The sequence below is a fragment of the Embiotoca jacksoni genome, unplaced genomic scaffold (genome assembly GCF_022577435.1).
Source record: "Embiotoca jacksoni isolate LCO1_2020_lvr unplaced genomic scaffold, fEmbJac1.0.p SCAF_33, whole genome shotgun sequence".
In the NCBI taxonomy this organism is placed as follows: domain Eukaryota; kingdom Metazoa; phylum Chordata; class Actinopteri; family Embiotocidae; genus Embiotoca; species Embiotoca jacksoni.
This window is the reverse complement of record NW_027185385.1, coordinates 4,024,022-4,036,425: the sequence shown is the minus strand read 5'-3', so window position 1 is coordinate 4,036,425 and position 12,404 is coordinate 4,024,022. Positions and strand designations below refer to the sequence as shown.

At 38.2% G+C, this 12,404-nt stretch overlaps 2 protein-coding genes across 2 annotated transcripts; both read right to left on the bottom strand.

The window, feature by feature from the left end:
- Positions 1-2,104: 2,104 nt before the first annotated feature.
- bsx (brain-specific homeobox) lies at positions 2,105-4,161 on the bottom strand. The gene is made up of 3 exons (XM_069165088.1): positions 3,864-4,161; positions 3,008-3,198; positions 2,105-2,619 (listed from the first exon to the last, which is right to left on the bottom strand). The coding sequence occupies exons 1-3, from the start codon at positions 4,105-4,107 to the stop codon at positions 2,374-2,376; spliced, it is 681 nt and encodes a 226-aa protein (XP_069021189.1). The 5' UTR covers positions 4,108-4,161; the 3' UTR covers positions 2,105-2,373.
- A 2,901-nt stretch (positions 4,162-7,062) lies between these two features.
- lim2.1 (lens intrinsic membrane protein 2.1) lies at positions 7,063-10,475 on the bottom strand. The gene is made up of 4 exons (XM_069165110.1): positions 10,301-10,475; positions 8,914-9,063; positions 8,273-8,407; positions 7,063-7,124 (listed from the first exon to the last, which is right to left on the bottom strand). Exons 1-4 carry the CDS (start codon positions 10,473-10,475, stop codon positions 7,063-7,065), a joined length of 522 nt encoding a protein of 173 aa, XP_069021211.1.
- Positions 10,476-12,404: the final 1,929 nt, after the last annotated feature.

Below are 12,404 nucleotides of genomic sequence, written 5' to 3'. Positions count from 1 at the left end.
TCTAAAGGGAGCAAAACTGAAATGTGACAGTGAAGTGGATTTAATTTAATATGCTGAACATCTGTTTATCAAGATTGTTTAAAGATGAATAAATGAGATACCATGCAGCATATGGGATAAATTACTTTATCAGTGAATTAATGAAATAACACGGAAATAATTTTTCTTTAGCCACCATATTGATTGAGGCACAAGCAATAGTGCCTTGTTGCATTAAATTCCAGCTCCATATAACAAACTTATATAATTAAGCACAGCATAGAACAAACATGGGCTAATTTCTGTCATGTTCAGTGTTCACATACAAGCACACACAAAAAGGTGCTAAAATGTTTTAATTATTTAAATCTTCTCATTGAACTAATTGTTTCTCTTTCTTTCTAATATTATTTTCATGAACAATGCTTAGGAAGTTGTCTCTTAACATTAGAACAATTAATACATTTCTTTTCAGTTCTGCAAAATTTGATTTGGACTTCTGCTGATTTAAAAAAAATAAAGCAACAACAAAAAGATCAATATTATTATTTACCTACCTACTAAATTAAAATTTATGCTTAAATGCCGAGATTTTTAACAACATTTTAAACGAAACCACATTTTTGGATTTAGCCTATTTAGCCTATTTTCTGGCATATTATAGTAATGCTTTTGGGCAGAAATAATCAATAATTTTAGTTCAAAATATGTTCATATTAATCTAATAACAGTGGTGCTGAACACTGTCACTCACAATTAAGGATGAAAACATTTTCATGAAAAACACGAGACTTCAGCATAACGCTGAGATCCAGAAGTTTCATGTTTAACTTGCCTGACCAAGTGTTTTAACATTTTAAACACAATTTTTAGAGACAATTTAGCAGAAACACAACAAGCAGAGTTATTCAACATTGAGTAGCTGTACCACTACAATCCCGTTTTTATTCATTGTATTCAGAAAAAGGGAATATTTATTTTTGCCATCATGGACGATCTGAAGCTGTTGACTGCCCTCATGATTGATTTTCTTGAAAACATCAAAGTACCTCCATCATCAAGCCTTTGCTATTGGGAAAGAGTAGTGCCCTATTGCCTCATGGCCCATGTGCCACACCTTTAAGGGTTGTTAACATTGCACCGATGCAAACATTTAGACATTAGAAAAATCGAAGTGCTCTAAACACCGCTGTCAGCTCTTGCTCAGTATAGAATTCACTTGCCCTTTAAAAAAAAACAAAAAACGAATATCCCTGTCTTAAAGATAATTCAACAGTGTGAGCAGGCAAACAAAACAACCTGCAGCAGTGAATTTCTTCCTCAACTAATTCACTTGAAATATCGTTAATAAAGGGAGTGTGTAAAAAAAAAAAATAGAAGTCCAGATGTTGATTTAGGCGGCTTACAGAGAGTAATAGGCCTTACTTAAAAACACAATCGTATTCTAGAGACACGTTAGAGAGCCGCTGACTTTTTGGAAAATGTCTTGTAATTCTTTTGTGGTGGTTGACTCAGCACAGAGGGCTACGCAGCCTCGTATTCACACAAAGCTTCATGCTGTGGAAAGTGGTTACGACAGCCGTTTGATAACAGGATCAACGGGCATGTTCGGCTTAAACAATGCACTGCACTAAAAGTAGCCCATAGCCTACATATGTATATACGTTAGTTTTTTTTAATTTTTTTTTTTAAGGATTTTTAAATGCATTCCTGCTCGGTCGAGGTATGGAATTGAAAACGTCAAAGAAAACACTTTGCTTTCCCATATAACTCAATAAATAAATATAAGGTTGGATACAACTAAATAAACGGAGCTGAGAATCGAATTATTATTATAGGCTTATGAATAAGTACCGATTAAATATATTTACCAGCACAGGGAATGGTAGGCTATATATATATATTAGGCTCCAAAACTTCCAAAACAATATGGATGGAAAAATTTCGTTTGGGATAAAAGTGCAAAAAACGATGGGACAGCAATATGCGTCTGTTACAAAGCAAAGCGCTATTCGACGGAATTATAGTCATTTATACAGATTTTCCGTCTGCAAATAAAAAAAGACACAAGTGTAACATTTCATAATAATAATAATAATAATAACAATACTAATAGCGTGTTTTTTGTTTCGCCAGACATAACACGATAAGTCATAGCCATATAGGCTACACTGAGGAAAAAAGGGCAATGGTAAAAAAAAACCATAAAACAATAGCCCCCATTTGTATGTTTGAATAAATATTAACATTAGCCTATTTTCCCGTCATTTTAAAACGGTAACTTATATAGTTATTTATAACAGAAGAAAAAGGAAAGTCAGTGTTATCTACCTATAGTAAAAACTACATTTACAGTGTAAAAGTCGCTGCTTATAAAACAACGCTGCAGCCCTACTATAGTAGATGATCCGGGGAGCAAATGTCATCCTCGATGTCTACATCGTCGTCGTCGTTTTCCTCCAGCATGTACGAGTCCGGCTCCAGGCCGTGTTTCATCTCCTCCGCGCTCTTCTCGTTCAGTTCGCCCTCACTGGAGTTCTCCGCCGATCGGTCCTTCTCCCCGGGGGTCTTGTGCTCGTCCTGCGCTTTCCTCAGCTGCTTCTTGTGCTTCATCCGCCGGTTCTGAAACCACGTTTTTACCTGCACGGGGTAGGGAGGATGTGGATTAGGCTATAAAAAAAAAGGTTCCTAAATGCAGTTTATATCCCCATATTGGCCTGTAATGTAAAGAAACCCCCAGTATGAAGACACTCATTTACATAGTTATTTTTAGGGTAAGGCTATGCCAATTAAATATCCCATAGAACGCAGAAAGATTCGTGTAAATTTTGTAGGCCTATTTAATTTAATTAGGTTAGTGGCGGACTGAAATTACCACTGTTTCATGCATTTAACACCTCACAAAAAACTCACTTTTACTACAAAGAGAAATTACAGGCTACATATAGATCGAATTTATCCTTATTGGGCATCCACTTTAATAGTAGCCCTACATCTCGTCGCTTTCAAGTGTGTGCGTGTGGTCTACCTGTGTCTCGGACAGGCTAAGTGCCGTGGCCAGCTCCACTCTCTCCGGCGTGGACAGGTACCGCTGGATTTCAAACCGCTTCTCCAGGCCGGACAGCTGCGAGTCGGAGAAAACAGTCCGCGCTTTTCTGCGTCTGCAGTGTTTGCCCGGTAACTCTGCGTGGTGCTGGAACAAGGCCGGCATCTGCATCCCTGCAAAGCGGTAAGAGTACGGTGATTTGGAAATAATAACAACAACACAAAATAAAGAAACAAAACTACACAAGTAATTTGAATAGCCTTTTTTTTTTTTTTTTTAAACATATAGGCCAGTTACACTGTAACAATAGGAGTTTAATGATCACGTCTGTTGCCGAGATGATGATTGATGATAAGAAAAACAAACTAACTAGTTTTACTGCTTATTTAAGCTACACAACAATTGGAACAATACCTTCCTTTTGAAAAGTTGGACAAATAAATAGGAGTATTTTAGTTAATACTAGCTTTAGAATTTTGATTCAATTAAATGGGAAAAAAATATATTGAATGAGCTGCTGATCCTTTATTTCCTTCGATGCTTAACAGAGTTCAGCAAAGTTTTCCTCCACAACTGCGGGATTTATTCTACCCACTTCACTTTTACGCGTTGATACACCCCACCCATTAGCCTACTGTGTAAATCCAAACATGATTAATTTAAACTGGCTTTTCTAATTTGATTAAACAAAAAAAGTTGTTATTTTTCCACGAGTACAGCGCTTTATTATACTCCGATAGCATCGCTCACTTTTTGTCCAGTACTGTATGCCTGTTTGACAAAAGGTTTCCTCGTTATGGCCTTCCACCTCTGCCTCGCGAAATACTCTCGCGCTTACCAGATGTGAAGAAGTACTGGTGATGCTCCGGCTTGTGGAGCGGATGGTGCGGATGCGGTGCCAGTATTGGGGTTGGCATCAACGGATATCCATACTCCAGGATGGGCATCCGGGAAGCCAGCGAACTGCAGAACGGTGAGGGAATGACCTCTCTCAGCGGCTTTGGTTTGTGCAATAAGATGTCCTCGATAAAAAATGACGTCGACCTCTGTGTGGGCGCTGCAGACGCGTAGTTCATACTCATGATGTTAGTTTTTGGCTTTTCTATTTTTCTGCCTTTTACATTAGCATCTGCCACTTTTCCTGCAGGTCTCCCAGGCTTAAATGCAATCCCTGTGTGAGATCAGTGAATGGTCGAGCAATACATTGATATCGGTGGGAGGGCAGATTTCCAACAAGTATTTATTCAGTGAGAGTAGCGGATAGGGGGAAATTCATTTGCGCATCTGCCAATTAGAGGTCTGGATGGACACAGGGGGGAGCTATGAGGGACCGGGTCTTCGTTGTGATTGGTTTAGACGTGTTGAAGCTGGTGGGGAAAAAAAGGAAACAGATTCCAAATAAACTGCGCACCTGTGACCGCACCAGAGCTCTTTTGAAACGTAACTGAGAATCAGCGCGGAGATCGGCCGTCTATGGTCGTCGACCAAAGCACGCTGCTTTTGCCTGGTTCACCAGCATGACATGTTATCGTGGAAGAATTTACCTTTTTTCTTTTTTAAATTTAGTTTAAATATAGTTAGTAATGCATCAGTGGATAATAACTATGTTGCTTAGCCTATACTCTACTGAAGGCTATTTTATAGTAAGGGGCTATTTGATAGTTGTTGCAATGGATCGTTCCCCATGGTGCTAAATAATTGAATTGAAGTCTTTCTATGCTACTTCGCTGTTTTAGTTAATAGGAACAGACATTTAACCGAAGAACAATTTCAAGAGTGCATGATGTAGGTGACTTAAACAAAATATATGAAGCTGCTCTTAAACATGTCGTCTTTGGCCTAATGAGATGAGAGTTAAAAAAAAAGTTATGAAAATAGAGTCTGCAGGCATATGGCCTTTTTTATGAGCCGGTGGATAAAAACAGCCTGTTTTTGTCACTGTTATTTTGTGTCACCCCCACCCCCCCTTTCGCTATGTGATCGGGATTTGTACATTTATATGTGTATATTGCATATTCTGTGGCCGAAATTTTTTATTTTTATTTTTATAGAAAGCCTATATATTTGATCTCGTGTCATTTCTGTGATATTTCTGTATTATTCTGTCCCTACAAGATGCATGCACCGCAATGATTTCATATACATCTTCTATTCAATGATGCAAATCATCCATGCCGATGATGGATACCTACATCAAACTTTCGATTGAGTTTTCTTGAAACGTGTTGCCTACATGTGACTACATGTAGTGTCAGTGAAATAACACTCCTGGTCTGCCAGCAGGCTAGTTTTTGAATCAAGCGACCCAGTGTCATAGGAGGATTATTGCTGCAGGCCAGTTCAGTAATTTTGCCCAAATTGGCTGTATACCTAATTGTCGGTATTAAAATCTGTGAGAGTACAAGTGCCCATTTATGAAAGAAAGTGGTGCACTATAATTTGTTGATATGGTGTTGTCATCACATTTCCAATCATTCCGGTTAATGTGAAATTGTCTTAATGTAGACAGAATTCACGCTGCAATGCTATTAGGCAATTAAGGGAGATGTTAGAGCGGAAGTTGTAATCCATGGACTGAAGGGCAGGATTTCAATTTTATCAGATGGAGGGAGAACAAATGCATTACTGGGAATCAGTTACACTAGTAAAGCGTTGTTCTGCTGCATTAGTTTGTAAGTTTAGTGTTGAATGGATGCTCAAATATAAATTATGGTTAGAAATCAAACACCTTTTGGCGTGATTTAGAATTTACATCCGTGTTCTACCTGATTGTATAATAACTCATATGACTAAAGCTGCTACAAAATGTGCACAAGCTTCTAAAAATCCATTACAACCTGTTTCTTTCGCTTTTATAGGCTACACATTCGGTGTAGTCAGAAAAGTAAACAAAATCATCCAGATTCTAACAAAATTAATCTCTCTATCTCTTCAATGTAAGAATAGACCTTTTACAGACATTGCCAAAGCGGATGGAGGTAACCCCGCCGCACCCGGCTGTGCGTCAATCCCTTTTATGGAACGCACCAGGATAACAAGTTGCTTTTAGAGGAAAATTAGAAAGTAAATGAAACAAATGGTGATGAAATCGTCTTAAGGATCCGTTCTTGAGACGCAGTTAAGAGGCTTTCTGTAGCCATTTCATTAAGTAAAATTTTGAGCCGGTCAGGCAGTTGCGTCACTCCCTTAAGTGGCACGTTTGGATAAGAGGTTTGCAGCAGCGCATTGGGTAATATTTGGCCGAGAGCCTACGCAGCTGCCAAAGCTAGATTGTAATCGATAGGCTATACAGCGAAGTAATAACGGGATGCAAAAGAGGAAAACCCACCTACATTTTTGGTGAAAAAGTGTATATCTGTTTATTGGGTTTAGCCTACATAGCCCAAATAACAAGTCCACCTAATGTAGTCTACCACAACACGTCCTTTATGCATTCTTCTTCTCCTATATTGTTTATTTATAGAAAGTATGAAAAAAACAAAATAATTGGTTTGGTGGCTAGTCAGGCATTGTCCAAAATAGCAAGGTATAGCCTTTAATTGGCCCAATCATGTACAACAGCTATGAGACATATATGCACGTGGACACAAACACAAATTTATTTTTGCGTGTAACTCCAATTAATTTGTCCGCAAATTTGCATTTGGTTCCGTAAAACAAAACAAAAATTAAATGTATGGTATGGGATTATATTGGAGTATCATGTAGGTGCTGAGAGCCAATGCAGTGCTGATCTAATTCATGGTGACATAAAACCAGTTGGCAAGCTTCCCAAAACGTTAACACAGCAATAAAAACACCACAACTGGGCACAATAAATGCAGATAACTATGCACAGAACCTGAAAGATATTTAATTTGATAGGTGTCTGTCGATATAAATGAGGACACATGTTTTCCACAATCTTTTTATTGAAATTGTTTAATCCTTGACCTTTCATTTTGCATCATACTGTTGGTGAGAATCTACACACAGCACTGATGCACTTTCACGGCTCCAGAATCCTTGTCTGTCTTCTGGATGATGGTTTAAATCTCTTAATGTGAGTTTGCATTCCTGGGGCATTCATGCATCCTATAGGCACACATATAGAATATACCTGAAAAGAAAGGAAGGTTCTTTTGTTATCCATCACAAAATTTTGCCTACAAGCATCTTAAAGTGAATCATTTAAATTTCAATGAGAAACAAAACAACATTGTGTCATTTAATGAATAAAGTATGTATATATTGGTAAATAGGTGTGTATGATTTGTAACAGTTTAATTCAACAGTTCATTAAACTTTTCCAGCCAAGTTCAGTGAGACTGATTACATACTGATTTTTCTTTTTATTCCTAACAAAGAACATCAAACTAATAAACTGGCATTTTTATGACATCATTAACATCACATTTAGTTAAGTTCTTTATCTCCTTAAAGTTTGAGTCTGTGAAGCAGCTTTGTTTTCAAAAGACACCAACCTAACAAATATAGGCACATTTAAGATCCTTTGATATGTGCAGAAGTTGTACACAAACAACTTCATACGACACTGCTCAGCTGTTTTTTTTTTTTTTTTTTGGCATCCAGTTAGTGCCTTCAAATGCCATAGAAATAAATGTGTACAATGGTCTTCCTGGTTTTTGCCATTTTCTGATATTTCTAGTGTCAGCAAAACACGTTAACATTGTAATATTTTCTGTATTTGTATGTTGTTTCCCTGTAAATTTTTTTCCTATTCAGTCAAGTGCAAGCCTGTTGATCAGCAGGTACTGCACAGCATGGTGGAAGAATCAGATATGAAAAACTCAGTAAAAGCATCACTTACTGATTTCACATTAATGATCCAGCTGCTTACGTAATGTTTTCTGTTGAGGAAGTGACCCATCATGTTGTGTAATGGTGCATACTTTCTGCATTTTTTGTTTTCTTTTGTACATGTAGAACATGCAGTATGGAAATCGGTAGCTGCAAGCACTAGTTGAGGCCTTGCTATAAAAGTGAGTTTATTTGCTTTGGTACATTTTTATACATTTGAACTTCCAAATGGAACATATTGTTAAAAAAAAGTGTAAAATTAAGCATAAATTTGAGAAGTATTTTGAGCCAGTTGCTAAGAAATCATAACACATGTTCTCCAAGCAGTGGTTTTATTTATATTTTGCTGAGTGTATTAGTTGACCCTAAACAATGAAGTAAATTGATAGCACCTTTGTGAAAGAGAGAAAACTTAAAGTAGTTTGGTTTGTTGGATAGCATAGTTACCTGAAAAGAAGGTAAGCACCATTGACACCCAGCCCATGATATATGACCAGGAGAACCTCCAGTTTCCATAGCGTTTCCCGTAGTAGTTAATAGTCACACCAGTGTACACAGCCATTGCTAGAAACACCAAAAAGCCTGAAAACAGAAAAAAAAAAAAAAAAAACAGAAAAAAAAAAAAAAAAAAGGAAAACGTAAAGAAAATGTTTCAAGACGATTGTATAAGTTGCCTACAATTTCTACTGTCCGTTCATGGAAGCTGTTCTCAGTACTCCGTTTTTTTTTTTTAGCTTTTCAATTGTGACCATGGATTCACTACAGAAGAACACCAAATTATATCATTTATAATGAATAAAGGCCACTACCAATAATGCAAAAACAAAGCTTTAAAACAGGAGCTTAATGAAACCTCTCAGACATAAGAGAGGTTTTATAAACAGAAGCAATGGTGCTTTGTTGTAAAATTGCACTGATAAAGAAATAATTTTAATGTAATTAGTTCATGAGTAGTAAACTGCTGTTACTATATTTTTTCAAAAACCTACCCATTGTCTCAGTGTTTGATGGTTGCAGTCAGTTAATGTCAAACCAGATGCAAACTACATCTTATACCCAAACTAACAAAGTACAAAAATGATACTTACATGAGATGAAAAACAAAATGCCTGCAGCAAAGGTTTTGTCAAACCTGTCGAAGGAGGAGTAATGGATGAAGGCCATAATGCCAATAATAATGCCAATAAAACAGGCCAGAAGGGAGAGGATCATGAGGGCACGGGTGGCATCTAAGTGGGCTGTGGACAAGGTCAGAGGTCAATAGGAGTCACTGGTGCAGTCAGTGCAAGTAAACAATGGTAAATAATCTGAGGTGTGACCCCTTTTCAGGCCATGTTAACAACACAATATGATGAAGAATGGAGGAAGAAAATGAATTACAAATTTTGTCAAACAGTTGACATGCAAATCTTTAAACCTTTCTTTCTGACAGAAATGACTGAAAGCATTTAAAACTTTCTGCATTGGAGGCAGATTTATCTCTGATTAAACAAGAAATGCACAGCCTCAGTGTAATGCTATCAAATAGGGCTCTTACTTCTATGGTGTGATATGAATATGTGTCATGTTAGTGACAGTAATACATTTCCGAGAGTGACAGACTAAAATCCAGTGGAAGAAAGGCAACCTTGTGAAGCCGTACAGTTTGTTTTATGCCTGGAGCATTTTGTATATTGCCTGGAGCATATACAAAATGCTCCAGGCATAAAACAAACTGTACACAGCGAGTTCCCTTTAACAATTCAACCAATGAGAAAATTGTCACAACTTCAGAGTAGAAAAAAAAAAAAAAAAGTCTGGAAACCAAATATGAAAAATGCAACTCTATACAGAAATAGGCAGCTCTTTACAATGTTGATGATTGAAAAATCAGTCTTGTAATATATCTCATACTGCTGCAATCTCCCATTTAGCAAGTAAGCCCATCCACTCTTTTTAAGTTCACAGTAGCCATGTCCACTGTCCACCCAACTTTTCACACTGCACGCTCGTTTACTAGAATGTTCGAGTCAAGTATGAATGAAGAAATTATTCACTCACGATTGTACAGGCTTAGTTTTTTTTTCCCAGCACTTGTAATGATGTTTTTTTTTTTTTTAAATTTTTTTATTTTTTTTTAATTTTACTCTATTAATCCCCGAGGGGAAATTATTTCGCTACAGCGGCATCCCGAGGGGGAGCTGCTGCAACAGGCTGCCACGACCGCGGCGCCAACTAACCTGAGGTGCATGTTTTTGGGTGATGGGAGGAAGCCGGAGAATCCGGAGAGAACCCACGCAAGCACAGGGAGAACATGCAAACTACGCACAGAGAGGCCCAGGACCGGATTCAAACCCAGAACCTTTTTGCTGTGAGGCGACAATGCTAACCACTGCACCACCGTGCCGCCCAAATTGATTACTTGGCCATTATGTTTTTTGAATACTTTGAGTAATGCCTCTGGATCAGTATGAACCAATGATTGGCTAAACTTACCAATACTGTCGTTGTGTGGGAAGCATTTACCCGGCATACAGTAGCGCCACAGGCCCTGGTGCATATAGTTATTGGACTGCCGATACTGCATCCAGTAATCGGTTGCCGTGGAAACGATCAAGAGGATGTTCCCCACGCCTGCACAGAACAACCCTCCACCCAAAAAGCTGTACATCCTGCACCTGCAGACACACAGACATACACAGTAGGAAAATAAGGTCAGTTAGCATCAGCAGTCGGTGGTAAAGGCTCTGTCTAACCCCCCTTCCCCTCCACCCTATCCCTCCACCCCCACCCCACCTCTTCTCACTCTCTAAGTGTCAGTAATTGCGTTGTAATGAACATATTATTTCTACAGGATGAGCTGTGGAGTCGCCTGTGTATGTACACTCCAGTTTGTTCTCTCGGAGATCAGTCCCTGAAGATGTGCTTTTCATACACCCCTAGCCCCAATGCGTTTGCTCACACACACACACACGCACGCACGCACGCACGCACGCACGCACGCACACACACACACACACACACACACACACACACACACACACACACACACACACACACACACACACACACACACGTCCAGCCTCTATCGAGTGCAGTGATGCTTTGATACTTGATACATCTATTGCTCATTGTTCCACCTGGATGCAATATCCTGCAACCAATCTCTCTTTCTCATGGAGAGCTGTCATGTGTTTTATGTGTGGGGGGGATGATAGATATATCTTGTTATGTCTAAAACCTAAACGGGATGCTTGTTGAAGAGCTCTGTATTTCTGCTGGATCACATTTCTCCATGAGCATCCTCTCTGGCAAGTTCTGTCTGTCTCAATCGAAACCAAAACACTCCTTAAAAATGTGTTTGATTCCAAGCAGTCAATAAATGAAAATGGTCCCAGAATGTTAACGTCATTTGGTATTTATAAAATACAATACAATTAGTCAGTCAGTTTGATTTAGTATTTTCTGAGGTAAACATTACACACAATGAGACCAGCAGTTAATCTTCTTTTTGTTCAGGCTTTGGTCATGGCTGGTGCTGACTTCACTGTCTGTTTCGTCTTAATCACACAATCACATCAGTCAACGTGCTCAGTAGATATTCTTCAGTTCTTACTTCAGATGTCGTCTACTCTTGTAGAACACTTGAGAAAAGTGACCTATCTAGATTATGAGAAATTCTGTACAGATTTTTCATAAAGTCCCTTCACTCAGAGATCCTTTCTCTCTAAAAGATACTTGTTTATATTCATCACACTGCAGTTACATCAACACATAAACTGTTCATTTGCACCTAACTGGCTGTGGAATGTAAACATTTGTCTCCCTGGAACTAATGAGACTGTTAAATATATATATATTTTTTAAAGTAAAGAAAAAAACATCTTCAATGCCTGATACTTGCAACATTCCTTGTGGAGATCTTCAAACTGGAGCTGTTTAAATGTTCCATGTGGGGTGAAAATAGCAGGTCGAAATACAAAAATAAACTAAAACACAAACAACTAAAAAAAACACCAAAAGTTATTGGATGAGATTCAATATTATCTTACCTTAATCAGCCAATTTTAGGAAGATGCTTATGAAGATAGGGCTGTGTGACAAAATACAATAAGATCCTATATTGCCAAGAAAGGCAGATTTCCAGCAGGCTGACAGCACCAGCGTTTGACGGGGTGAAAAGGGGGAAACTGGGGCTACAATAAACACAGCGCTGACACAATAGGCCAGGCTGACCACAGACCAATCAGCTTCCACCAGTTTTGTGGTTTGGGAATCTGCTGAAAAAACAGAATTGGCCAAAGCTTGGCAAGCTGAAGTAATACTGATGACTGCATGGTTTTAATTGAAAGTCGAGAGCCAAACTGGCTTTAGAAGGGGCAAGCCAGGCATTAGCTGCTCTGCTTTTGATTTTTGGCTCATTAGAAAAGCATTGTCACACTACTTAAAATTCTTATTAAGTTTTGATATATCTCTAATAGCTATTTTTTAAAATTAAATGTTTATATTTGGATTTAATTTCTGATTGTTAATTTTCATGAAACTTGGTGGAAGGGTGTAGGATGGGTCCACTGAACCCACTGAATTTTGGAGCGGATGA

Excerpts from the sequence above, each read along its gene's own strand:
- bsx (XM_069165088.1), bottom strand. The coding sequence starts at position 4,107 with ATGAGTATGAACTACGCGTCTGCAGCGCCCACACAGAGGTCGACGTCA. Across the intron at positions 3,199-3,863 it reads CCAGTACTTCTTCACATCTG|GGATGCAGATGCCGGCCTTG; the intron begins GTAAGCGCGAGA and ends ACCGCTTTGCAG. Across the intron at positions 2,620-3,007 it reads TTAGCCTGTCCGAGACACAG|GTAAAAACGTGGTTTCAGAA; the intron begins GTAGACCACACG and ends TACCCCGTGCAG.
- lim2.1 (XM_069165110.1), bottom strand. The coding sequence starts at position 10,475 with ATGTACAGCTTTTTGGGTGGAGGGTTGTTCTGTGCAGGCGTGGGGAAC. Across the intron at positions 8,408-8,913 it reads CATTTTGTTTTTCATCTCAT|GCTTTTTGGTGTTTCTAGCA; the intron begins GTAAGTATCATT and ends TTCTGTTTTCAG. Across the intron at positions 7,125-8,272 it reads GGTGCTTACCTTCTTTTCAG|GTATATTCTATATGTGTGCC; the intron begins GTAACTATGCTA and ends CTTTCTTTTCAG.